The sequence below is a fragment of the Podarcis tiliguerta genome, assembly GCF_965153285.1.
Source record: "Podarcis tiliguerta genome assembly, chromosome: 1".
Lineage (NCBI taxonomy): Eukaryota > Metazoa > Chordata > Lepidosauria > Squamata > Lacertidae > Podarcis > Podarcis tiliguerta.
Window position 1 is genome coordinate 101381163 of NC_139534.1, and position 26372 is coordinate 101407534.

Consider the following 26372-nt stretch of genomic DNA (forward strand, 5'->3'; position numbering starts at 1 on the left):
TTATATCACCCACAGTCATGGCTTCCCTCAAAGGATCCTGGGAGCTGTAGTTTAAGGGTGCTGGGAACAGTAGCTCTGTGAGGGCATCTCTTAACAACTCTCAGCACCCTTAAAAAATTATGTCGCCCAGAATTCTCTGAGAGAAGTTGTGGCTGTTAAGGTGGTATAAGAATGCTTTAAAGGTATGTGATCTTCTCCCTGTTTCAACACGGAATAGAGTCATAACCTTAAAAGGAATCTGCTTCAGGTTATTTTAAGTATATCTATATATGTGTAAGTTATATCTATACAGCAGCAGGGAAATGTGTGGTTGCTGAATTTTTCAGCAGTCCCTGCAAGCATTTAGAACTTTATAATTCTGTTTTATTAATCACCCAACAGAATACTGGCACAGCTGATGTATCAATTAATTAATGCCTTCTGGAGCGCCATTTAAAGTAAATATGCATACCTAGAGATGGCAATGTGAGGTTCTATGTTTAAAAACCACTGGCCCTGATCTGGTTCTAGTAACATTAATACAGTAATTAATTGATAAAAATCCCACTTGACAAGGACCTGTCCTGCCGGTTTTTTGTAAAGTGTAAGGCACATAGAAGATGGTGCTATATGTCCGTAAGAAGTAGGAAAAGTGTGTTTTATCAGCCATATCACCAAACTGAAACTAAAGCATCAGAGATTTTCAGTCTCGTTTTAAAAAGGGTAAGTATGCCCTGTCTCCCTTTGATCCTATAAACTTTCCTGCACCTCTTTGAATGTATGCAATCCACAAATGCAAAAAACAAACAAACAAACAAACAAAAACCAGCACAGGAATTGTTTGCATTTAAGTGCTACCCTGGGGAGGGTCCCAGCCAATTATTTCATTTGCAGCTCCAGTCACAGGAACCTAAGAATCTGCCTTATACTGAGTCAGATCAATAGCTCATCAGTGTAGCCTACGCTGGAATCCTGGAGAGCGGCTGCTATAGCCAGACAGGACTGTCTTCCAGCCCTACCTGGGGATACTATAGCAACAGCGCTTCCTTGCAAGTAGATCTGCTGGCAGGTCAGAGGTATAGCTCCACTGGCAGACTGTAGCTGGGTCCATTCCCACCAGCAGGTGCACGCATGAGGAGGAGGAGGAGGAGGAGGAGGAAGAAGATGCTTTGTGATGTCTGGTCCATTCCCTGGCAGCAATTTCTACTTAGGAGGAAGGGGATAGCCATTGCAAGCAGATTTCCATGCTTCAATCTGCTTCTGAGTAGAACTGCAGGCCTGGAAGGGACCCCGTGTCCAGATGTCATTGAAACATCACTACATTATCTTCTATTAGGTCATTTTCCATAGGAGAACTCCACCAGGTAGTTCTCCATATGAGACAGTTGCTCGCAGGTAACAGTACAGATTAATATATGGGGTGGGTGGGGACAATTGGTCTGAATGTGCCTAAATGATGGCAATGTTTTTTTGTTACTGAATATTCCCCAGTTAATACAAATTACCAAAGATTTCTTATGTTTTGTTTTAAGAAATGAAGTCATGCCTGATTCACCTGTGGATGCCATGGAAGTGAATCACTAGAAGGCTCAGGGCACACAGTTAACAGCCAGGTGAGGGAGAGAGAGAAAAAAATGAGGTCTCTGTTGACCCCATGCCAATCACTCTCCAGATGTGTAGGATCATGGAACATGCACAGAGTCTTAATTCAGCAAAGCAGAAACTTGGAGGGAAAAAATACAAAAATGCAAAGGGGAAAAACAAACCCGCAAGAACAAAATGACAATCCAATTGCTCGACTTTGAAATATTCAGATTCAGGAAGCAATATAAGTACAAAGTAATTCCCAAGGGCTTCTTGTGATTGATTATCATTAATCACTTCAGAGGTGAAAACCCAGGGAAAGTAAGCGATTTTTCAACAAGCTAGTGGCAAGAGTTCAAAAGCAAATCAAGATTGGATGATGCCTGAAACAGTACTTTAGCCACAGGCCAAGATTACTGAACATACCAAAATCCGACACCAAATTCTGCACATAGTAAAGTGCACACAAGAAACCACAGAAGTTCATATTTGCACAGCCTCCACAATTATTCTAGGAAAATGCTCCATCCAACAATTGCATGATGCACATGGCTAACAGTTAATTTGTATTTTATTTTTAAAGGTGGATCCAAGTTCCTGAGATTTAAATGGCAAAATATATGTACCTGTGCAATTGAGAATGGCCACATGCATAATTAACCACAGAAGCAGCTGCTGGGAAAGGACTGGGCCTCCCTTCTCTGTGTGAAGTAATCAGACTGTTTCATTGTACAGGCAATGGGCACAACTGAGGTGATGTGTGCTTCTTTCTTTCTAAGCTTAGGTACGAAAAGTACATGTTTACATACACAAGCATTAATCAACTCTAACTCACTTTCCTCAAAAGTTTCTTTCCTTAAAATTCAGTTTCTTCCACAAAAACCCATCTGGTTTTTGAGAGTCGTATATTGGTCCATCTGGTACTTTCTGCCACCGCATCCTCATTCTTGCTAGTCTTCCGAACAGTCAAAAATAGGGAACCTGCAGCCTTCCAGGCATTGTTGGACTGCCTCCCACCATCCCTTACCATTGGATATGCTTGCTGGAACTGATGACAGTTGGGGGGTCTAAAACTACCTGAAAGACCACAGGTTCCACAGCCCTCATACAGTGGTGCCCCGCAAGACGGAAAACCCGCTAGATGAAAGGGTTTTCCGTTTTGGAGGTGCTTCGCAAAACGAATTTCCTATGGGCTTGCTTCGCAAGACGAAAATGTCTTGCAAGTTCCTGCGATTTTTTTCCGCTCCCCACCCCCTTTTTCTAAGGCACTAAGCTGCTAATAGCCTTTTAGCAGCTAATCCGCTAATCCCTTAAGCCTTTAATAGCCGCTAATAGCCGCTAAACCGCTAATAGCGCTAATCCGCTAATGGGGTTGCTTCGCAAGACGAAAAAACCGCTAGACGAAGAGACTCACGGAACGGATTCTTTTCGTCTTGCGAGGCACCACTGTATATTTCAGCCCCGACATCATTATTTGCCTTTTTTCCATCCATGTTCTTAAGGTCCAACCATAAGCCTCTTTTGAAAATACGTCATACTGATTTCAATGGGATTTACTTTACCAGTTACGTATATCTTTACATGGGAAGGACCCAAATAACATCTGATCCCTGCATGACACACACTGCACATTTCTGCAGCTCCGTGAATGTTAGAAAGAACAAAAATGATATACAAGCCACCTATCATCATCATCAATTACATTTATATCCCACCTTCAAGGAACTTAAGGAGGAATACATGGTTCTCCTCCCAATCCATTTTATCTTACACCAGCCCTGTGAGGTAGGTTAGGTTAACAGAGGACTATCAAGAGCCCAAGCATTACTGTCTAGTCTCTAGAGTGTGATACTGGTCTCTGATTATGAGGCTTATTATAGAGTCTAGTGTGACCACAAAACAGAACCTAGGATAAAGGTATGTTTGTGGCTATGCAGTTAGAAGCAGGCTTGGGATCATTCTCAAGGGCACCCCTTTATTTTCTCCCCTAAAAAGGGGGGAAACAATGCAAATGGGTGAAAGTCACCTCTGTGAACTAAACAAGACCTTTTTACACGTCATAATGACGGGCATATTGCTTGTTGTTAATAATAAACCTCTCCTACCTCACTTGAAAAGTGATTGTGTTCAAGCCATGCTATAAAATCCAGCTCTAGACTAGATAGGGGGTCAAGTCTGTTGCTAATGCAATGAGATTTATATCAATGGCACATTGGTGTTACCTGTGTAATCAATGGGAAATAAATGTCTTAAGATGTATAACCTACCATGGAGGAATCCTGATTATTTCCTAGTTCATCGATCATGCTGGAAACTGCTACACGAAGAAAGCAAGAGGATTAATCTCTCAACCCAAGAAGGAACATAGTTTCCCCCTGCCAATGGACACACACACACACACACACACACACACACACGTATTTTGTCCTTTGGACAGTGACCCTGGAGAGATGCTGCCACCATCTGACAGCAAAGACGACTATGTTTTATGTGCTCACGCTACATGTGCACTTGAGAACAGGCCATACCTCAGGTTAAAAAGAGAGATATCACATTAGAACAAGCAGCAGTCAAGCAAAGCATCCACAAGACTGCCCACAGGATGCTAGACCAGAGGGGCCAGTGGCCTGATCCAGCAGCTCTTCTTTTGGGTGGAGAGGGCATCTCTCCCACACATTCCTAATATAAGGTGAGTCCAGTGAAAAAGGCTCCCATTCTCCCCTTTGAGTTCGGAAGAAAATGGAACTGTGGCAATTCAAATGAGTGCCCAAGGCCAGCTTGACTGACCAGCGATATGGGATGCAAAGGGGGCCAAGTCTGAAGAAACACCAATGGCACATTAACTCCAGTATCCTGTTCTTGCAACAGCCAACCAGGGTTACAATTGCCAAAACGGAATGCCTGGTTGCCATTTTTGAGCCTGATGGCTTGAAAGCTGTACATATTCTTCAATAAGACTTTGGGGCTCCTGAAATTCATTCTGATTGTGCAGATAGAATTATACAGGAGGTGTTGCTAGTGTGTGAAAACAGTCAAGATCCAAGGATCCCCAGGCATGCACCTCCATATGGCACCATCCTGGTGTCTGGGCATCTTCACTTGGTCACAAGTGGCCGGCAGCCAGGTGCAAAATGTGCCTGGCACCTGGTGAATTTTGAACGCTGCCTGAAACTGTGCTCTTCGCACTTGCGATTCCCAGGAACTACCATTCAGAAGAAGCATCCTGCATCTGACAATGGAAGCTGAACATTGTGTCCAGCAGCCATTGATAGCCTTATCCTTTTGTCTAATCCTCTTTTAAAGAAGCCAATTGCTCTGAAATAGCCGAGTTGGGTGCTGGTACAAGAAGCACGGTAGAAACTGCCAGCAGTTATTATAGCTCACTGAACTCTGGAGCCTGCACTAAGTCTGCTTTAGAACAGCACACTCTGTGCTCATTGTTGCTTCTTCTGAACCATTGCCTTTTGGCCTGTACATTGGGGGTGGGTTTTCACGATGGCACCAAAAGGACTGATATGCCTCATCCTCCCAAGCAAACTGAACCTTCAAAATGGACTAGACTACACTATGTGGGTAAGAAGGAATGAAGCTCCTACTTACGACATTCATCTTTTGTTTCCATGGGCCACGTAAGCCCACACTTCACAGGAGAGTCCCCTGAAGGCCTACGGGAACTTTCAAGAAGCTCTGCTATCAGCCAAGGTCTCAACAAGCAGAAGTCCCCCCCCCCCCCAGGCCAGGTAGAGCTTATCACATCAAGGCCTTGCTTCATACTTAAGTGTCTGACAATTGTTTAAATGCTCACAGAATCAGACCGTGAGCACAAAGCATGCCGGCTTGCCTATCTCTCCCCCAATCTCTTTGTGAAGTGCTTCTTACAATGCAGCCCCTCATCTATACTACATCCCGGGCGCTATTGCAAATACAATTAGCAGCATTACCTATATGTATCTCAGGCAATAAAGCAGAATCTAGTCTTAAGTCGAATGCCGCCAAGCACACAGTCATAACTAAACACTGCAATCAGCGAAGCGATTATTTTGGTGAAAATATTAGCTGGCAGTAATCGGTTTTTATAGCCAAAAAATTGCTTTCATTGCTACAAATTGAGTGCTTGCACTAGACCTTGATCCAGCACGTATTAAGTGGAATTAAGTCCCATTTACATGGGAGGAAGTCGCAGCAGTTTCAACGAAACCTGTTACGAAATAATGCGTGTTTCAGCACGTCCGTGAGAGCAAGAAGAAGAGTTGGCCCAAATGGGAAGGGGGTGCAGATTTTGTTTTCCAAACAGCAGCAGCACCACCGCCCATAAGATATCACTGTTTGAAAAACAAAGGCAAAAGTAATGGGGAACCAAATAGCACATTTCTCTGGATCAAAGTCAGTGAGCTAAGGGTGTGCCTACACCCACTTATGCAAACTACAATGCATGCATGTTCACTACTAGTTTGTATATCTAATTTTAATTAACAAAACTAAAAAAGTATTTTTGTTGCCCCCCAAAAAAGTTGTCATAGGCAGCTAAGTCAGACGATTAGTCCATTTAGTTCAGTACAGTGGTACCTTGGTTCTCAAGCGCCTTGGTACGCAAACAACTTGGAACCCGCAAGTGTTCCAGTTTGTGAACTTTTTGCAGAAGCCGAATGTGCTCCATTTCGAGTGCTACACTTCCGTTCTGAGTTCCAAACTTCCGTTTTGAGTGTTACAATGAGGTCTGTCTGGTTTTGCTATTTATTTTGTGTTTTTGTGTCTCTTTTGTTTTTGTGACTGTGTGGAACCCAGTTCAGGCAATGACTGACTGATTGATTATTGTGTGAGTGCAGTACATTAATTATTGCTTTCATTTTATGGATCTAGAATGGTCTTGTTAGATAGAAATTTTCATGTTGAATTACTGCTTTAGGGGTTGTTTTTAAAAGTCTGGAACGGATTAATCCATTTTGCATTACTTTCTATGGGAAAGAACGCCTTGGTTTTGGAACATTTTGGTTTAGCAAAGGAATTCTGGAACGGTTTAAGTTTGAGAACCAAGATACCACTGTACTGCTGACACTGACTGGCAGTAGCTCTCCAGGGTCTCAGACAGGGAGTGGGTGTTTTCTGCAGGGGTTCCAGAACCAGAAGTGGCTGTGGGTTGCTGATCAGGGACAGAGAGCTTAGGAAGCAAAATACAGGCAATAGGCACAGGAACATCAATGCAAAGCAATGCAAGCAAGGTTGGCACAGCTTTCCATTCAAGCTGCCAACAGCATCCATACTTTTAACACAGACTGCAAAATCAGAACCTATAATAGCAGAACTATTCATTAATTTAACTTCCTGCTAACATACGATTAATTTTCTGTCTGACCCAAGATGGAAGATCTATGCATAAACTGGAGCCCCTAGCAAGACCGGCGTTTTCATTCCCTCTTGCCCATAAGCTTTTGAAGAATGACATTTACTGAAGCAGCTGATTCTAGAAGGAAATAAAGATACCAAAGTAAATTGTTAACTCAATTAGACACCTGGAATTCCTTCTGCAAACAAACAGGTTTGCCTTTCAGCAGACGCACTTGCCTGCATCAATCAGTGTAATGAACATCCGTGCCTTTCCATTCATTAGGGACATTTTTAATGCATTATTCATTTTTAAAAAAACACACATTTCTGGAGGTGAAAATAATTGCATTAAAACATATAAGCAAATTATACTGGTTTTGGAACACAAGGATAAGGAGTTGCCTTATACCAAATCAGGCCACTAGTCCACCTAGAGCAATATTAGACCTATCCACACATTGCTTGTGTGGATTTCAATGGCATGTTGACTTAGAGCAGAGCCACATTTTAGCCACACCCCTGACATCAGCCCTGCTTCCTGCAACAACCAAAAACCAAAATATGAGCTCCCTAGGAGTAGGGGGCTCCACATGATCAGAGCACCTGGTTGTGAAGATGCCCCAATGGTGTGGAGCCTCAACTGAGAAGCAGCTCACCCACATCAGGGTTTCTTTACAGACACAGTACGTGACACAGATAGGAGCAATGTCATGGTTGAGGCTAAAAGTGCATGACAATCATATTCTACTAACATGTAAGTTGTGCTACTCTGTACACTCGGAAACTGTCCAAGGTTTCAGACAATGAACTTCTCCCAGGTCTGTCTGGAGTTGACAAGGCTGAATACCTGGGACAGTTTGCATGAAAATAAATACTTGATAGCCCTTCATAGAATTGTAGAGTTGGAAGGGACCCCTAGCGTCATCTAGTCCAACCCCCTGCAATGCAGGAATCTCAACTAAAGCATGCAAGACAGATGGCCATCCAACCTCTGCTTGAAAACCTCCAGTGAATGAGAGTCCACAACCTCCTTCCGCCAATGACTGTTGGGAAGGGCTGTGTGGTGTATCAAACACAGATCTTGGAAGAACTAGCCCCCCACCACCTGAGCTCCAAAACTAGAAACAAGACTACCAAAACCGTGGCTAAGGGAATGGCTTGGGGAAAGGGAGTGAAGGAAGAAATGCAGATGCACTCATCCTGAAAATTCTGCCCTGCACATCTACCCCCTTGCATTTGCATTTCCTTGTGGATTTAGAAACATACTGTCATTATATTTTCATAATGATGTTCTCCTGGACATATGAAAATTCAGTTCCTACAAGTAATCAGGAGTCTATGATGACTAAGAGCAAAAGGCATATTCTCTGTTTAGTTCACAGGAAAAGGTCACATACAGTTTAAGCAATTTACACAATACCTTTTTACAGGAAGCAGAAAAGAAGACTTGGCAACGTCAATGACAATGTGACCGATTAGGGGACCTGATTAACAACCTGATTTTAAAACAAAGCAGTTAGAAATAGTCCAGTGACTTCATGCTTCAGCTGAAGCAACCTAGGCAACCTATAGCTTGGACCCAATAGGAACAGAAAGAAAGAGCAGTGAGTATGTTTAAACTGCTCCATATCCTAGATCATAGTGGAGGGGGCATATGTTTTTGAGTAGAACAAGGTGGAATGGTAATAAAAGGTCCATGCATGGTTTGAGGGGAGTAGGCACCAAGAATGCTGGGACAGTTGGTGACTTGTTGTTGTTTAGTCGTGACCAACTCTTGGTGACTTAGTTATCCTCAAGGAACATTCTGGTGGACATGGAGCAAGTTGGGGAGGCCACACCCTGAAATTAGATGGTTATATTTGGTCAATGTAGATTCTTCTACACCACTGCCCTCATTCATTCACATTAAGTGGGTGACCGGCTCATGTACCATCATGGTTCACACAAATGTTTCTGGAACAGCATTCTTCATTAACCAAATATGATTGTTCGGATACTAACTAAATTCAATAAACAACAACAACTTCACTGTGTGCCCTCCAAGTAGTTCTGTGCCCGTGGAACAAAATCTAAAGAGAACAAATTATCCTTAAAATTAGTATACAGACTACGTACAGTGGTGCCTCGCAAGATGAAAAGAATCCGTTCCGTGAGTCTCTTCGTCTAGCGGTTTTTTCGTCTTGCGAAGCAAGCCCATTAGTGGATTAGCGCAATTAGCGGTTTAGCGGCTATTAAAGGCTTAAGGGATTAGCGGATTAGCTGCTAAAAGGCTATTAGCAGCTTAGTGCCTGAGAAAAAGGGGTGGGGAGCGGAAAAAAACCCCAGGAATCGCAAGACATTTTCGTCTTGCGAAGCAAGCCCATAGCAAATTCGTCCTGCGAAGCACCTCCAAAACGGAAAACCCTTTCGTCTAGTGGGTTTTCCGTCTTGCGAGGCATTCGTCTTGCGGGGCACCACTGTATGTGGATTATATCCATTCATCGTTTCTATTGCAAATGTACAGATCCTTGTACAATTATAATTGAATACATCTTCCACAATAACCTGTGAGAAAGGCCAAGCTGAGAGGAGCACATTTGTCCAAGACTCATTCTTATGATGGAAATTCACTCCTAGGTCATGAATATAGAACAGGCTTCCTCAACCTCGGCCCTCCAGATGTTTTTGGCCTACAACTCCCATGGTCCCTAGCTAGCAGGACCAGTGGTCAGGGATGATGGGAATTGTAGTCTCAAAACATCTGGAGGGCCGAGGTTGAGGAAGCCTGGTATAGAATCAACCTCACTCTTTCTCTTCAAAACTTGTCTTTTCTGTGAAACCTGTGGCTTAGTCCTTTTAGTCCTTGCCTCCTACAGAAATCAAGTCTGGGTACATTGAAGTGGATTTGCACATATTTTCCTGCTACCCTTAGAATCATAGAATTCGAAGGGACCATGAGGGTCATCTAGCCCAACCCCCTGCAATGCAGGAATCTTTTGCCCAATGTGGGGCTCAAACCCACAGCCCTGAGATTAAGAGTCTCATGCTCTACAAACTGAGCTATTCTCACTGTCCTGCCTTCTCTTCCCATTTTCTTTTTATCTGTCCAGCCTATGGATCAGGAAACCTGCTTATGCAATGTACATTAAATACCATGCATACTGGCATTGTGCTGAACACAACTTCATAGCAGTTTGAAATTTTTAATATATGTCTCCTGTATCCAAATCAAACAGTCTTTCAAAACTGGCTAAAGGCATTTTGCTTCCCAAAGACGCCTTCCTCCCACATTCTACGTATAGAAACCAATGGGACCAGCAGAATCTTACTCCAACATTGGCAATGGGACAGCATCCTCCACCACACCTGAAGGCAACAGGCTAGCTTAGGGGGGCACACAACCCAGTTCTCCAGCACCTCTCCTCAGCATCTGCCCCTGAGAAGGGCCAGCCTAATGGTAAGGCCAGCCCTGCCTTCTAAATCACCTTATAGAAACCCAAGACCTACTTTGGAAAGCTGTATGTGGAATATAGTCGTATAAAAGGAGTGCTGTTGCATGAAAGAACTGAGAATGCAGTCGGAGTGAGGAAAAATAAAGGTCAAACTGTAGAGAGTTTTAATGCCTCAAATATTTGGAGGAGAAGGAGAAGACGACAACAACAACGACAAAAACCCTATTCCTGTATATAATCAACCAGGCTAACTAATCTTGCTTGATAAACATAGATCTAAAGATCAGCTCTGACAAACAGCTATGGCAACTGCTCCAGGATCTCTGCCAAAGCTGAATTCCTCTGTCCGATATCATAAAATGACTTGTCTGTTGTATTTACAATTCCAGTGGCTCTCGACTCAGTCTGATGAACACTGGGCATGCTGACAGTTAGCCAGGAGAACAGATTTGAGCCCAGCCATTATGCCAGAACATGTGCATTTCATTAGAAAAAAAGAAAGACAAATTATGCATATTTCTCCAGGATGGCAGTCTTCATCAGACGTTCCACTGTAAACTAATTGCAAAGCATGCTGCTATGCAAGTATCATCAAAATCCTTTGTAACCTATAATAAACAATTATAGTTCCAAAGGCGGTACTCTTCCACAACCCAGTAATAAATCATGCTGCTTCTTATGCTTCAGGCCCAGAACAGGAATAAGTTTGCACTTCTGGAACTCATGTTTTTTATGTGATTTCATGTACAGTAATAGTAGTTCCTGACTTCCTTAACTGAGATAAATATAGCTGCAACAGTGAGACAGAGTCATTATGTATTGGAACCAGGCTAAGCTAGTCACACTTGTTGTTGTTTAGTCATTTAGTCATGTCCGACTCTTTGTGACCCCATGGACCAGAGAACGCCATGCACTCCTGTCTTCAACTGCCTCCCGCAGTTTGGTCAAGCTCATGTTAGTAGCTTCAAGAACACTGTCCAACCATCTCGTCCTCTTTTGTCCCCTTCTCCTTGTGCCCTCCATCTTTCCCAACATCAGGGTCTTTTCCAGAGAGTCTTCTCTTCTCATGAGGTGGCCAAAGTATTGGAGCTTCAGCTTCAGGACCTGTCCTTCCAGTGAGCACTCAGGGCTGATTTCCTTCAGAATGGATAGGTTTGATCTTCTTGCAGTCCATAGGACTCTCAAGAGTCTCCTCCAGCACCAGAATTCAAAAGCATCAATTTTTCGGCGATCAGCCTTCTTTATGGTCCAGCTATCACTTCCATACATCACTACTGGGAAAACCATAGCTTTAGATGCACTTTAGTCACACTTAGATACCATCAAACGTGAAAAGTTAGTCATGTGCAAGTGAAGTCCCACTGATTTCAATGGGACCCAAGTGCAACTAACAGCAGTCTAAACCCACAATGTGATGGGGCAGATCCTCCTCTGACTAAATTAAATCACCTCCATGGATTGATGCCAGCATCACTTCTCCACTGTGGACCTTCCTACTCTACCAGCTGAAAGTGCAGGCAGACAAAATTACCACAGCATAGTATGGAGCAAGGTTTTGCCTCCCCTCCAATCTTCCAGCTTAGCTGTGCAAGCGGCAGAGGCTGTGCTGCTTCATCACGCCATGCTAGGCAGCCAGGTTTCTCAGATCCAGCCCTGTGCATATTCATTACCTTTCCTGTACCTTGACAGCAGAGGAACCATTTCAAGACAATATTAAGAGAAGCACTAGAAGTAGACTACCACAAAGAGGCTATGGGATCTTTCAGGACTTAATGCTGCATTAGTTGTTTCTCACATGCCAGAGTCATTTCAGGTACATGCCGATACAGATCTGAACAAGAATGTGTGCATCATGCTCACCTCAAGTCCATCTGCACTGGCAAGAAAGCAGGCCTTTGTAACACAGATGTCGCTTGAGAATTCATTCAAATGTTCGGCAGGACATCTGAAGCAGCCAGTACCCCATCAGATATGCACTGAAGGATTGCTTGTTTGAGACAATCATCTTTATTTATTTACTGGACAGTATTCATAGCCTGCTCTTCATTGAATATGTTAGATCCCCAAGCAGGGAGCAAAATGATAGAAATAAACAATTAAAAATGTATACAAAAATTGTACAGTCACATGAAGAGGTCCAATGAACAACAACTTAACAATTCTGTCCTAAGGTAAAAATACCTAGATTAAAAATGAGCACAATACATACAAAGTGATTAAATCAATGGTCTTGGTAACAGTTTACACCCTGCTTTTCAGTCATGCCAGCCCCCCCCCTTTTTTTTCTTACACACTCTGGGCCAACAAACTCACTCTGTTTTTGAGTAAAAATCTGTGGCTTTTTTGCACGAAGACAAACTGCTGCTCAATATTCTCTGGGGTGGAAACTTTCTACCTTTTTATATCCTCATTATCTCATTTTGGTGGAAGTGCTTTCCATTTACAGAAAGCCTTGACCTCGGATTTTGAACAAAATATCTTTATGTCCACAGAAATATGCACTGATCATTTATCTCTAAGACTTGCTATGCTTTGGATGTTTATAGTGAAAGGCAGTACGGAAAAAAACTTGCAATAAACAAGTGCGTAAGTGCCTATTTCCAAGGTATGCATTCAATGGTGCCCCTCACACCAGTGAAGAAGGTGACTTTTGCAGATTCCCTGCTCCCCTACAATCCCTGGCACCACCTCCCATGCTGTTCTGAAGCATCCCATGTTTTTGGAACAGAGGCAATGTTTAGGGGAATTCGAGAAAATCACAAGCCTCCTCTTGAAGCTGAGGGAAGCCTCTGCTGGATCAAAGTGCCTTCTGTCAATGGAGAAACATCACTGGAGACAACCTCTGGACCTACACATACATGTGCTAGGGATGCGGGTGGCGCTGTGGGTTAAACCTCAGCGCCTAGGACCTGCCGATCGCATGGTCGGCGGTTTGAATCCCCGCGGCGGGGTGCGCTCCCGTCGTTCGGTCCCAGCGCCTGCCAACCTAGCAGTTTGAAAGCACCCCCAGGTGCAAGTAGATAAATAGGGACCGCTTACTAGCGGAAAGGTAAACGGCGTTCCGTGTGTGGCTCTGGCTCGCCAGAGTAGCTTTGTCACGCTGGCCACGTGACCCGGAAGTGTCTGCGGACAGCGCTGGCTCCCGGCCTCTAGAGTGAGATGAGCGCACAACCCTAGAGTCTGTCAAGACTGGCCCGTATGGGCAGGGGTACCTTTACCTTTTACTGCAACAGCTGCACAGTACAGTGTCAAAGACCGTTGCAGTACCACAGGTGCAGTGAGGTTTTTCCTGCTGTAATATGCCAAAAGAGCAATGCAAAGGTTTATAAAATGGGTTAGAAGCCTTGGGAATTAGAAAATGCACAGATATAGCTCACCAAGCTAAGCTCCCAATACTCAACAATGATAAGGAGTAAGCTACAGTCTTGAATAAGATTGTTTTCTTGTGGACATGAACATAAACCACTATGAATCAACCAACAAGTTTTCCAAAGCAGCTCCTTGGAAACTGATGGTAATGATGGGATAATGGACACATAACACATAAAAGCAACATGTACTGATTCAGAACACTGGCTCATCAAGCTCAATATTGTTTACTTTGCCTAGCAGCTGCTCTTTGGGATCTTCATGAGCCCTGCAACCTGAAATCCTTTAACTAGAGACACAACCTGGGACCTTCTGCATGCAAAGCAGATGCTCCACCATTGAGCTATGGCAAGTATGTTTAGCTGTGGCATCAACCAACAAACCATGGTTTGCAAACCTGCTTCAAACCATGACTTCAAATCATAGTTTGGTCTTAGCATCAACACCAATACTACTGATACTCTGATAACAACCAAAGATTTTTGCAGTAGCTGTGGATTTTTTTATTGTTGTATTGTGTTTTAATGATGTTATATATTTTCACCCTGCGGCCATTTGGCAAAGATCAGACTCTAAGTGTCATAGATAAATAAAACAATACATAAACCATCGTTTCTCCAATATGAATATCATGGCAAACTATGGTTAGAGTAACCGATATGAACTGACCCAGACCCTGCAATCATCATCTGAAGCCCTTCTTCATATAATTAAACCAGGCATAGACAAACTCGGTCCTCCAGGTGTTTTGAGACTACAATTCCCATCATCCCTGACCACTGGTCCTGTTCGCTAGGAATGATGGGAGTTGTAGTCCCAAAATATCTGGAGGGCCAAGTTTGCCTATGCCTGAATTAAACCATCTGTGACCCTTTAAACGTGTGTGTGTGTATGTGTGTTACTGTTTTTTGTTACTATGTTATGTATTTTTGTGTTTTTATATTGTAAACTGCCCAGTGTTCCCTGGATGAAGAGTGGCATAGAAAATAAATAAATAGCTAGATCGATAGAGAATGAGAGCATGAGAAGGAAAGGGGAGAGACAGGGAGGAGTACCCAAGCCTGGTTTGGATTATTGTCCAGAGTTTTTGAAAGTTTAAAGTAGCAATGACGAATTGCATGGTAGCGCCGGGGAGGGGGTGGGAAGGAAAACTTAACTGTGATATAGATATAGCATGGAGCACACATTTGAAGGCAGGACCACTGTGTCACTGGTGAGAACAGGAGATTAAACATTCACGCCCGTGCTAAATTCTACTTTAGATAGTATGCTTGTGGAAATTACCACCTTGTGAGGTACTGTGCATTTTAGCTGCAGCCCTGAACTACAGTAGTGTTTACTTTTAGCAGCACAATGTTTCAAGCTGTCTGCCTTTCATATGCAATTGCTGACTGAAATGATGCCTGCACGTAAATATTTCTTTGGCCTGAATACTTGGGAATGGCAGACATTTACCATAAGGATTAGTTGCTAGTCCTAGTTTTATATAAACACCTCACTTTGATTTGTCAAGATTTCAAGCAGCCAAGAGGACTTCCCTTCAACCGGACTGGGATTTCCTCTTCACTTCTACTTCTACTAAGACTTTGTGTGACATGCAAAACGTGGAAGCATAATGCAACTGGGAAAGTTGACATCAACCTTACTGAAAACTAATGCATACGTCTGCATCTTCAGGTAGTGCTGGGGGAGACTCCTGCCTGAAATCTTTGAGAGCTGTTAGTCAAATAATAGTGAACTAGATGGGCTGAGGTATAAGGCCACTTCCTATATTCCAAGTGGGACATACTTCAGAGTAGGCACAGCTAGGCTTGCACTGCTCCCTATACAGAAGAAGAGTCAGTTCAGACTTTATAAGCCAAGTTGACGTGAGAAAACTTCGGTAAGGCAATGAAGACTATATTAGCATTATTCTGTCCCTCCTGCAGCAGCAGCTTTTTATGCTGGAGATCCCCACAGATTTCTTCTACAGGAAAAGGAGGTGCTGAGCTGGGGAGGGGCACTCCAGGTGGTGTAAAGGTAAAGGGACCCCTGACCATTAGGTCCAGTCGTGACCGACTCTGGGGTTGCGGCGCTCATCTCACTTTATTGGCCGAGGGAGCCAGCATACAGCTTCAGGTCATGTGGCCAGCATGACTAAGCCGCTTCTGGCGAACCAGAGCAGTGCACGGAAACGCTGTTTACCTTCCCGCCGGAGCGGTACCTATTTATCTACTTGCACTTTGCCGTGCTTTCGAAATGCTAGGTTGGCAGGAGCAGGGACCGAGCAATGGGAGCTCACCCCGTTGTGGGGATTCGAACCGCCAACCTTCTGATCGACAAGTCCTAGGCTCTGTGGTTTAACCCAGTGCCACCCCCGTCCCACTCCAGGTGGTGTGGTAGGACTCAAATACCAGACAGTTGAATATTGTATGTACACGTACACACACACACACACACACACACACTGGGGTCTGTGACCCTGCAGGGGTTTCATCAATCCCTAGGTACAGCTATAGCCCTTCATCATTTGGGTTCAATGGGACTTATACCTAAGTATGTTATCAGCTTACAGCCTATAGGAACAATCTTAAACTGAGAGCCTGTGTGTTATAGCGGTTAGAGTGTCAGGCTAAGACCCGGGAGACCAGGGTTCAAATTCCCACTTGGCCATGAAGCTCACTGGGTGACCTTGGGCCAGTCACTGCCTCTCAGTCTAACCCACCTCACATGGATCTGGCAAGGATTAGAGGAGGAGGGATTGGACCATGTGTGTCAACATGAGCTCCTTGGAGAAGGTGGTGGAATATAAATACAGTGGTACCTCGCAAGACGAATGCCTTGCAAGACGAAGGAGTTTTTTGTTTTTTGAGTTGCTTCGCAAGACGAATTTCCCTATGGGCTTGCTTTGCAAGACGAGAACGTCTTGCGCCTTTTTCTTAAAACCGTCAATGCATTCCTATGGGAAACCGTCAATGCATTTCCTATGGGAAACCGTGCTTCGCAAGACGGAAAAATTCACAAGACGAAAAAACTCGCAGAACGAATTAATTTCATCTTGCGAGGCACCACTGTACAATTATGTAAATAAACTTACAGTGCCATACTATGCACATCTTCTTAGAAGGGGTCCAACTGAGTTCAATGGGACTTGGCTCCAGGTAAGTGTGTGAATCATTGTGGCCAGAGATTATTTTCAAGACTGAGGCTTAAATCAGCTTCTAACATGAATACAGTATGTAACTTCCCATGGCTGCAATGTGTGTTATAACTTCTCTTCCACGTTCATTCCCCCATGATGTTCCATCTCCTGTGCTCCACAGTTCTAAGCATCTTTGCTTGCAAGTCCTATTTAATTCAGCTGGGATTTATTCCCTAGTAAGCATGCTTACAATCACCACCTTAAGACAGCTTTACGTAGATAGCTAAAACTGTACACAGATTGTGGCTATGCTTACTAGCAGAGTGATGGTTGATCACATTTAACTCAGTTTAACTTCTACTTCTTGGAAAACAGAAGGAAATCTAAAAATTCTATATGCTAATAGCAAACTCATTAGACTGTATGCATCAATGCATCAATACATAAGAGGTTCAGCAGAGTCCCAAGGTTTGCCGAAACACAAAAATGTAAAATATCACCTCAAAGTAAGAGGCGGCAAAAAACCCAACTAGCTCACTGAGCATGCTCGGTAGCCATAGTACACTGGCTGACTGGGAAGACAAAACCAGGGCGAATGAAGTGTCTTGCAAAAGGCCATTGTTGTCTGGAACTCTGAATACACCCAGTCCACACTGCAATATTTTGTTGCAAGTCCTATTTGTGAATCATGGGGTTGTAGTCAACTTTTACTCAGAGTAGACCCATTGTTAAAAGCAATGGATCACTGGGTCTACTCTAATTCAAAGTTAGTTGCACACAACCCAAAGACTTTAATCCCATACCCACTTACCGGGGAGTATGCCTCATTTGAATCAATGAGACTTACTTCTGACAGGCATAGGATTGCACTGTAAATAATTAAGCCTATAGCAGAGTTACAGATACACTTCTGTAGGCTTAGTCACTACCTAAAGTTGAGTTCTGGTAAAACTATTCATTCATTAGCATGAAGGATGCTGGAATAATAAGCAACACAGAAGTGAGGAAGAAAGTCCCGAATAAGTTTTCAAAAACTAGCTAATGTGCTGGCTTTTGTCAAAACTGCTTTTGTTCAACTGAACATATGCATGACATTATTTTACTTCTTCACCTCTTGAGTGGTAGGGAAGGAAGCAAAAGCAATGAAATAATTTATCTGGTGCTTTCAATGAAGTCTGAAACTAAGGAAGAAGGAAACCAATCTAACTACTGTTATAGACCGTCCTCTCATGGCCATTAATCAGGATTTTTGTTGTCACTTCCAGATACGTTTCGCATTCCACAGCTGCAATCCTAACTCCGCTAACCAGGGAGTAAGTTGAAATTCCACTGAGCTCAATAGGATTTACTTCTGACATTCAAAGGCTTAAGTTGTATGAAACTGATTGCTAACAGAAGGTTGAAGCTGTGCAATCAGTTTGATCAATGCAAACCAAAAGGAGTTTATGCATGGGCCCACACTTCGGTCACTTTTCAGCATAAATTAATTTATTAATTAATTGCTGTGGATTTTGTTTATTTACTCAGCTGTGCAGTGTCCTCTGCTGGTACATATGTGCATAAATTAGGGATTAACTTTATTACCTTTCTAAAGACAAGCTAAGCTGCTCAGGAGCCTGACAAGCACTCAGCATATGACCACCACAAGAACCCAACCTGGAGCTTAGTGGAAAGTGACAGGGAAGCAAGGATAATCTAATTAGGCAATGGACTTATACAAACTTTTGGCACCATTCAAAATCATTTTGAATTGCCAATGTAGTTCTAGGAAACTCTTCTACAGGTGTATAATCAATGCTATATTGCAATACTTATTAGCAATATTTAAAAAAACAAATTCCTCACAAATGCAACACCCTGCATTTCCACTTCTAGGAGACAGGAGGGCCAGTTACACTGTCATAATCTCACTTAAACCAAGTTGGCTGCCCCAGTGTGAATTATAGTCATTCACATGCTGCACTGAAAAAGTGAAAAATTCTTAAACCAGTAAGTAAATCCAGTTGATTCCAAAGGAGCATATTCAAAATAAACTTTTTTAGGATTTTAACTTGGGGTGGAGGATCATAAAAATCATCCCAGGTATCGCTTACCTGCATTTTGCGGTTTATGATGGAAAGATTAAGCCCAGCATCAGTATGAAAGCAAATAAGGATATTAACCCCCTTACAATCCAAACATTCAAGAATGGCTCCTAAATTAAAAGTCCCCATTACCTTAGAAGTGTTAGTAGCTATTTCCCCCCATTTGAATTTCTTACCTTGGACCTCTCTTTCACATAGTATTTGCCAAGTCTACTTCCACAGTACATAACCAGTCTGTCTATCAGTGACAAGAGAAAGTTGATGGCCTCGCATCCCTCCTCAGTGCCTGCGATCCACTTTATCTGGTCTCCCCTCAAGTGTCTCTTGGAGATGCCGTTGCGCTTGCCGGCTAGCTGGCCATCCTGCAGCTCCCCGTTATAATGCATCTGCTTCACACGTTCCAGGACACAGTCTCCTACCAAGTCGCCCAAAAAATTGTCCAGGTAGCAAAAACCAATGTCATGCAAGCAAGGCACTATGTAGTCCAAGGCAATTCTCTCTAGGTCTAATCTCATGATATGTCCCAGTGGCATTTTCATGAACCCGACTGATTTCGCCCCTTGTAGCAGAAAGTCAAGAGCCGCAAGCCAAGCGGCGGAGCGCGCGCCAGGAGACCTGGTTTCTATCAGCGATTTTAACACACTGAATCCGCCACACGCGCCAGCAGCGATGCCTAACTCTCGGGAGAAGCGAGCAGAGCAAATCAAGGTCCGGCTAGTCAGAGAAACCGGCGTGCCCAAAAGTTTGGCTAAAGTCGTACTTTTGTCTTCAGCGCAATCAGCAGCCACCTTCTCGGGTTCTCCCAACCCCTGGGCGACACAAGGCTTGCTAATGAAGTGAACGGTGGCTGCACGCCTTCCGCGGACTGACCTCCACCCAATACCGCGGGGGGATCAGCACCTTGGCAGAGAGGCAGTTGCTGGAAAAGGAAGCTGAAGCAGCTCTTTTCTACCAGCTTTAAGGCCGGGAGACCAGTGTGTGAACACCCCGCAATTGCTGATGTGATCACTCCCCCTAATTTTTTTTTTAAATTTTTTTTGGTGCCGAGTCCTGCAAACTCCTTTCAATTTCACCGAGGCAGCAGATGGCCCCTCTCTGATTAATACGTCTGCTACGTGCAGAATGTGTTCCTACTTCTGCGGCGAGCGCCACGTGGGTGGAGCCCCGTCCCGGGGACAATCTCTCCCCGCGCCTACCCGCAGCCCTGTGGAACGTGAGGGCAGCCAATCAGGAGGGAGGCGGGGCGGGGCTTCGCCGGAAGCGTCCAACCCGCGTAGGGTTCACGGCTGGAATCAAGGCGTGGGGGAGAGGGCGGCGAGGAAAAGCCGCGTGTCTGGAGGAGGCGCGGCTTATGGTTCGTCGTGCACCGCCTACAACTCGAAGTGGGTGTGGTCTCCGCCATTGAGGAATTCTCCCCCAGCATGTACGCTTCTACTACGGTCACATACTACAAGCCAATGTAAACAAACGGGGGGGGGGGTATAAGGGCGTTAAGTGCCAGTTGAGTTTCTCTTGGCAACTTAATGCTATAGGGATGGGGAGCGAGGTTACAAGTGCTTATCTCCCTCTTTTCTTTCTCTCCCTCTCCCACTACAAGACATCCTCCCCCCTTTTCACACCTGATCATCTGCTGACAAAACATATTGCAGAGCTGGAATTCGCTTTGCAAACAAGATCATGCGTGCGGAATACCAGTTCCCGGCTTTCAAAAGCCTCTCGTTACAGATGATGTGTTTAAAAAGCACTCACTGACTTGTCACCACCTGGATTCTAAACCTCATTCCTCTTCTCCTAAAAGCTAGGAAAATATGCCCACTCTCATAGCCTGCCAAGATAACTATCGTTTCAGAAATTACCAATACTGTATAAACGTTAGAGAGAGCCGTTAAAGTAAGATGTTCGGGGTTATATATGTGTATATGCACGGACGAGTGTTTCAGAAAATTTGTTCTCTTTGAAACTGTAGGTCACAAATCCTGGTTAATAACTCTAGGAAACTTTTGATGAAGGCGGGAAAAACAAAAAAGGAAACCGTGTCTTTAAGCGTAGTGAGGTTACCCCCCGCCATACAAAATCACCCGCTACTACCTCTCCAATTCGTGGATATAGGAAATCCCACGTGAGTTGCCAGGCTGTGAACGCTACACGGTTTAAAGTTGTTTCACAAAGCGATCGAACTAGGGTTCGGATCTGAGCGGATGGAGCAAATGCCAAGCCCGAGTTGCAGCTGGTAGCAGAGCGGCCAGGAATTGCGTGGTTAAGACTCGGAAGAGTACATGAAATGGCAAGAGAGGGAGATCAGAAACTCCGGAGGAGCCCGGAGTGAACTTCAGTCGGGGCTTGTAAGCTACTAACCTTGTGTCTTCCTCTAATTTTGTAGCGCCCCAGCTTGCCATCTGCGTACATGATGAGCTTATCCATTCTTTTCAGGAGGTAGCCTATATTTTCACAGCCCGGCTCACTGCCCTCAACCCACAAAATCTTGTCCCCGCGAATGGCTCGGCCGCCGCCCGCCTTCTGGCTCGCCAGGGCGCCGTCCTGGAATTTGTCACTCAGGTGCAAAGCCAAGACCTCTTGGAAGATTTTCTCGGCCATCCTGTGCCCCAGGAAGTGGTCGACTATGCACAAGCCATAGGCGTTCATGCAAGGCACCACGTAGCGCAAGACTAGCCTCTGCGCATCTCTGCGGGGCTCCCGGAGAGGAGCTTTGCTGCCAGGCGGAGAGCCGGCGGAGGGCGAAGCGCCCTCGACGCCCGGGGCCTCCGCCGGGCTCGCAGCGGGGCACAAGAGGCCTCCGAGGGGGCCTGCGGCCGGCCCGGCAGGCTGCTCCTCTCCGCCCCCCTCCTGGCGGCTCCCGGGCGGGTGGTGGATGAAAATCCTCCTCATGCTTTCTACTGAGTCTCCGCGGAGCTGGGCGGCCGCCGGGGGCTGCTGCTGGGCCGCTTCCCCGCCGGAGGAGGCCATGGTTTGCGCGCAAGAGCAGGTCCCGCTCCCGGCCGGCGGGGCGGCATCGCCTCACCACGGCGGCGGCATGCCGCTTCTGGCCGGGCCCGAGCTCCACGCGGGAAATGCCATGCTCGCGCCACACGCCGCCGGATACGAGGAGCGAGGACATGCCGCTCGGGAGCGTGCACACGTACCACGGGGAGCGAGCGGCGCCTCCGCCCCCGCCCAGCGCCTCCCTCCTTCCCGCCCTCCTGGCTTCCTCTCTCTCTCTCGCCGCCTCCTCATCCAGCCGTCCCTGGAGGACACGCGCTGGGAACACGCGGGATCCAACGCAGCGCACGAAAAAGCTCCCGGGCAGTGCCGGACGTGCAGGGAGAGACTGGGATCTGGGATTGTTACGTGCCCTCTCTCCGGCTTGGAACGAGGGGCGGGAGCCACAAAGGAAGCTCGCAAGCGCTGGCCGCGGCTGCTGGCTCCATTCATTCACCTGGGCTTGGTGCGGACTTTTCCCGCTTTTCCAGTCCTGGCCTGTCGCGTTCTGGAAATCAAGATAATGGGGTCACCGCTGCTGCTGCAACGAATCGTTCCCCATGTGTTTGTTAGGACAAAAAGTGCACTTTAAACGCAGGACTTAAGAAGGACGAAGTGTTTGGTGGCTGTTAGGTTCTTCTCTGTGACTCTGCAGGTGCAAATAGGTGGCTGGCTCACTGGTTCTCTAAAGAAAGGTGCGCGACTGTTATCAGGCTAAGACATACCCGCCAACATTTCCCCGATTAAAATAGGCGCGTCCTAAGGAAATGCAGGGCATTTCAGGATCAAACCAGGACACCTTCTGTAAATCCGGGACTGTCCCTGGAAAATAGGGACACTTGGAGGGTCTGAGCTCACCTTGATCGTGTCCCTAGGCTAGTAGATGGAACTGCATTCTGCACATGCACAGGCACTCTCTTCCTTATAGCATCAGCTGTATTCCTGATTAAATTCCTGGACTTTTCTTGGCTTTGCAGCAGGAGTGCCAACTTGAATAAATATTGAGGGGGCTCAGGTAAGCCCCGCTCTTCACAATCAATCACAAGATGCAGCACACACAGCATTTGAATGGCAATGCCCATCAACTGGGGGGAGGGGGCAGCCGCCTCAAATATTTTATAAGGGAGGAGGGCAAATGGACCTCAGCCCCTAGGAGTTGGGTCCTGTGCTTTCAAGCTTAGACCAGCAGCAACAATTGCTCTTGACAGCAATTCTGTTTCACTGGAAACAAACCTGACACCTCCCAGTACAAGAGCAAACAAATAAACAAGCAAACCCCAAACCCCCTAGTCTTAGGATACAAGCACAGGCAGACTTGGGTCTTTCAAATTTCAGCAGCACCTTGTGTGAGGCCAAAATTCAGTGCGCCTTCCTTTCTGCACGTGCACTAGTTGCAATGCACTGCAGCACAAGCCTCAGTTCAGAGCCTGGGGCGGGGGGGGGGGGCAGGGAGCCACTCTCCCTGCCCTAAATCTGCCTCTGATACAAGCCTTGAATTCAACTGTGTCTAGTACAGTGCGGTTAATCCCATTCTATGGAATGCCGGTCACTGTACAAGTCCAAAGCGAAACGAACAAAATAAAAAGACTGCCAAGAACTCGCCAGTTTTTACCAACCTTTAAAAATAAAAAAGCAGCATATATTACTGCTTTCCTTTGGAGCAAACTAGTAGCTAGTATGGAGCAAATTTCACACCTGTGTTTGCACATTAGTACCTCTGGTTACAAACACTTCTGGCTACGAACGCTTCAGGTTACAAGCTCTGCGAACCTGGAAGTAGCTGCTCCTGGTTGCGAACTTTGCCCCAGGAGGCGAATGGAAATCGCGCGCCAGAGGCCCCATTAGCGAAAGCCCGCCTCAGGATAAGAACCGTTTCAGCTTAAGAACGGACCTCCAGAACGAATTAAGTTCATAACCAAAGGTACCACTGTACAGTGGTACCTCAGGTTACAGACTCCGCTAACCCAGAAATATTACCTCGGGTTAAGAACTTTGCTTCAGGATGAGAACAGAAATCCTGCTCCGGCGGCGTGGCAGCAGCAGGAGGCCCCATTAGCTAAAGTGAGGCTTTAGGTTAAGAACAGTTTCAGGTTAAGAACAGACCTCCGGAACGAATTAAGTACTTAACCCGAGGTACCACTGTAGTTGTTAAGTGCAGAGCATGGTACATTGGAGGATCATTGTAGTGTGGTCTACAGCAAAGTATATTTTATTTCATTACATTTATATCCCTCCTTTTTTACCATCCTGAAACATAAGGTGGTACACATGTGGTTCCAAGGGGGGGGGGTGTCCCATTCAGGCAATGACAAGACCCAGACCTACTTACTTTTAGTAAGGTGGAGGCCTCGGGGCATACCTAGGACCTGCCTCTAACTTCACAGTTTCCGCTGTGGTGCAGCAGTAGAATTTGCTTTCTCCACAGTTCTTAGTGTATGATCTTGCTCATATGACTTAAGCATTTGGAGGGATGATTTCCTTTGACACTGTTACTCCTCTCAAGTACATTCTGTATCTTCTATGGCCTGCTCACATTTCAGGGCTCTGTTATCCCGAGTGTTGCGTGCAGAAGGCCTATCTCCTAACACCTGAGTGTACAAGTGCTCTTATTTACAGTGATATGTTCCAGGCTTGAAAAGTAACAACACATTAAATGGGGGAAATCTGCAACGAATAAATCACGTCTTGTATGTAAATAGTGTCAATTTGAAATCTGAGCAAGTGAAATTCAATAAGTGTATTCCCTTGTCTTGGAAGGGTTTTGCCTGTCCTCCTTGATTTATAGTGGCAACTTAAAGAACAGCTTCCAGCGCCGGTGCTTAAATTTGAAAAGAGAGAAACAGAGACTTGCTATAAATCACATTTGATTGTGTTAAGATCTAGGTTTATTTTTAAATATGCTTTTCTTCAACACCCCCACCTCCTTCCGTATTGTGCTCTAGTGTTTCAGAAACTGAACACTAAATCCTACTGATAGATATATGGCATGCCATGCAGCCACTCTGCTGTGAGATACATACATATTTCACCAATAAAAGCCTCTATTTATAAGTGTCACGGATGGTGTGATGGGAGTAGAAGACCACTTCAGGTGCTAAAGCCAGATTGTTGTAATTTTAAGGTATCATTGTTAAAAGGATTGGTGCTTTTTCAAACTTTGGAACTCTTAAAAATGAGACCAAGAACTGATAGAGTAGAACTGTACCTGCAACCTATTATCTTGGTGGAAATTCAGAGTTCTGCGTTGCATTTGGGGCAGCTACATGAGCACTGCAGGTTCTCTGCTGCAGACTGTTGCCTTCCAATCCACGGGCAGTAGTGGCAGTGATGGAGAGGCAAAGCTAGTACCCCCTTTGCATGTTTATTTAACTCCAAAGACCCTAGCCTAAATAGGACTATCGGAGTCTTTGCATGTGCGTTCATGCATCCTGTCTGTTTTATATTAATTGCCTGCTGATTTTTGAACAGTGCCTTTAAAAACCCATCTTAAAAGCAAGCTTAAATGATGACTACTTTTCATCATGTGCTAATTTACTTTGAATTAGGGACATTCTCCAGCTTTCTCATAACGAGATCCCCCACGGTCTCAGCCTCCTGTAGCAGCTTGCACTTCAGCTTCAAGAGTGTGAACAGCAGCATGCACACGACAGCTCAAGCTGCATCCTGACTGAGACTGGCAAATAGGACACAGCTGCCTTCCCTTTCAAACTTTTTTTTTCTTTTTACTATCTGGGTATGGCTGAATCTGCTCCTAGGGCGCTCAGTTGAACGACACAAGCATATATTCTGAAATGTGGCGGACGTGGTTTCAACACAAGCTCGCCACATTCTGAGGCATTTGTTTTCAGGACAGAGAACGTGTGTCGAAACCACTTCCTCCCCACGTAGGACATCTCTCTGCCTTTGCCCTCAGAATGCCTGCTACGGGGAGGCTGCTGCTGATTCCACACAAATGACATCCCCCTCAGTGTTGTGCAAGCGCCCTTCCTGCAAAAACGCTTGTAAAGGACGAGCCCTAGCGTCTGATCAGCTTCCTAGACATCCCTGCCACTCCCTTGATCAGATTACCAGCACCAGCAGCACCCCCTCAGCCGTGATGACTTCTGAGAGGAACTTCTTTTGGAGCTGAAGATAAAGAGCATACAGTACATGCCCACAGCAGTTTGCTACCCCTCCTTGAATTCACTGTGCATAAATGCCCTCTAGGGAGCCTCTCACCAGGCCATCAGCCTGCTCCATCCATGCCCTTTAGCCATTGCACTCATGGTTCGGGTGGGTTACTGATGAAAATGCTCCCCACACTTCCAGCTGAGTCCCTATTGAGATTTGTTGGCAGATCTGATCCGCCTCCTAAGCGAGAGGCATTGCCCTACTTAGTGATGGCATGTTGTGTCTGGTCCCGAGTGTGCTTGTTTGTTGGGAAAGGTCAGGGAAAGGCCAGGCAATCAATCACCGATCTCCCAGCATAATGAGCAACTCTATTAATTTGGAAAACATGGGTAA

General features: G+C 45.3%; 1 protein-coding gene and 1 long non-coding RNA gene across 3 annotated transcripts in view; one reads left to right on the forward strand and one right to left on the reverse strand.

Moving 5' to 3' along the window:
* The window catches only part of EGLN3 (egl-9 family hypoxia inducible factor 3), a 39744-nt gene extending 17787 nt beyond the window's left edge, over nt 1–21957 (reverse strand). The window contains exon 1 of one of the 2 annotated variants that reach the window (XM_083453323.1): nt 21249–21957. In XM_083453323.1, the coding sequence (XP_083309449.1) occupies nt 21249–21857 (609 nt within the window). In that variant the 5' untranslated portion in view covers nt 21858–21957. Of the gene's footprint in view, nt 1–19069; nt 21158–21248 lie in introns of those variants that run through there. The other variant, XM_083453324.1, reaches the window with a different exon arrangement.
* A 161-nt stretch (nt 21958–22118) lies between these two features.
* Nucleotides 22119–25375, forward strand: LOC310683802. Its single transcript, XR_014514541.1, has 2 exons — nt 22119–23790; nt 24003–25375. It is a non-coding gene; the product is annotated as an uncharacterized lncRNA (long non-coding RNA).
* The last annotated feature ends 997 nt before the right edge of the window (nt 25376–26372 follow it).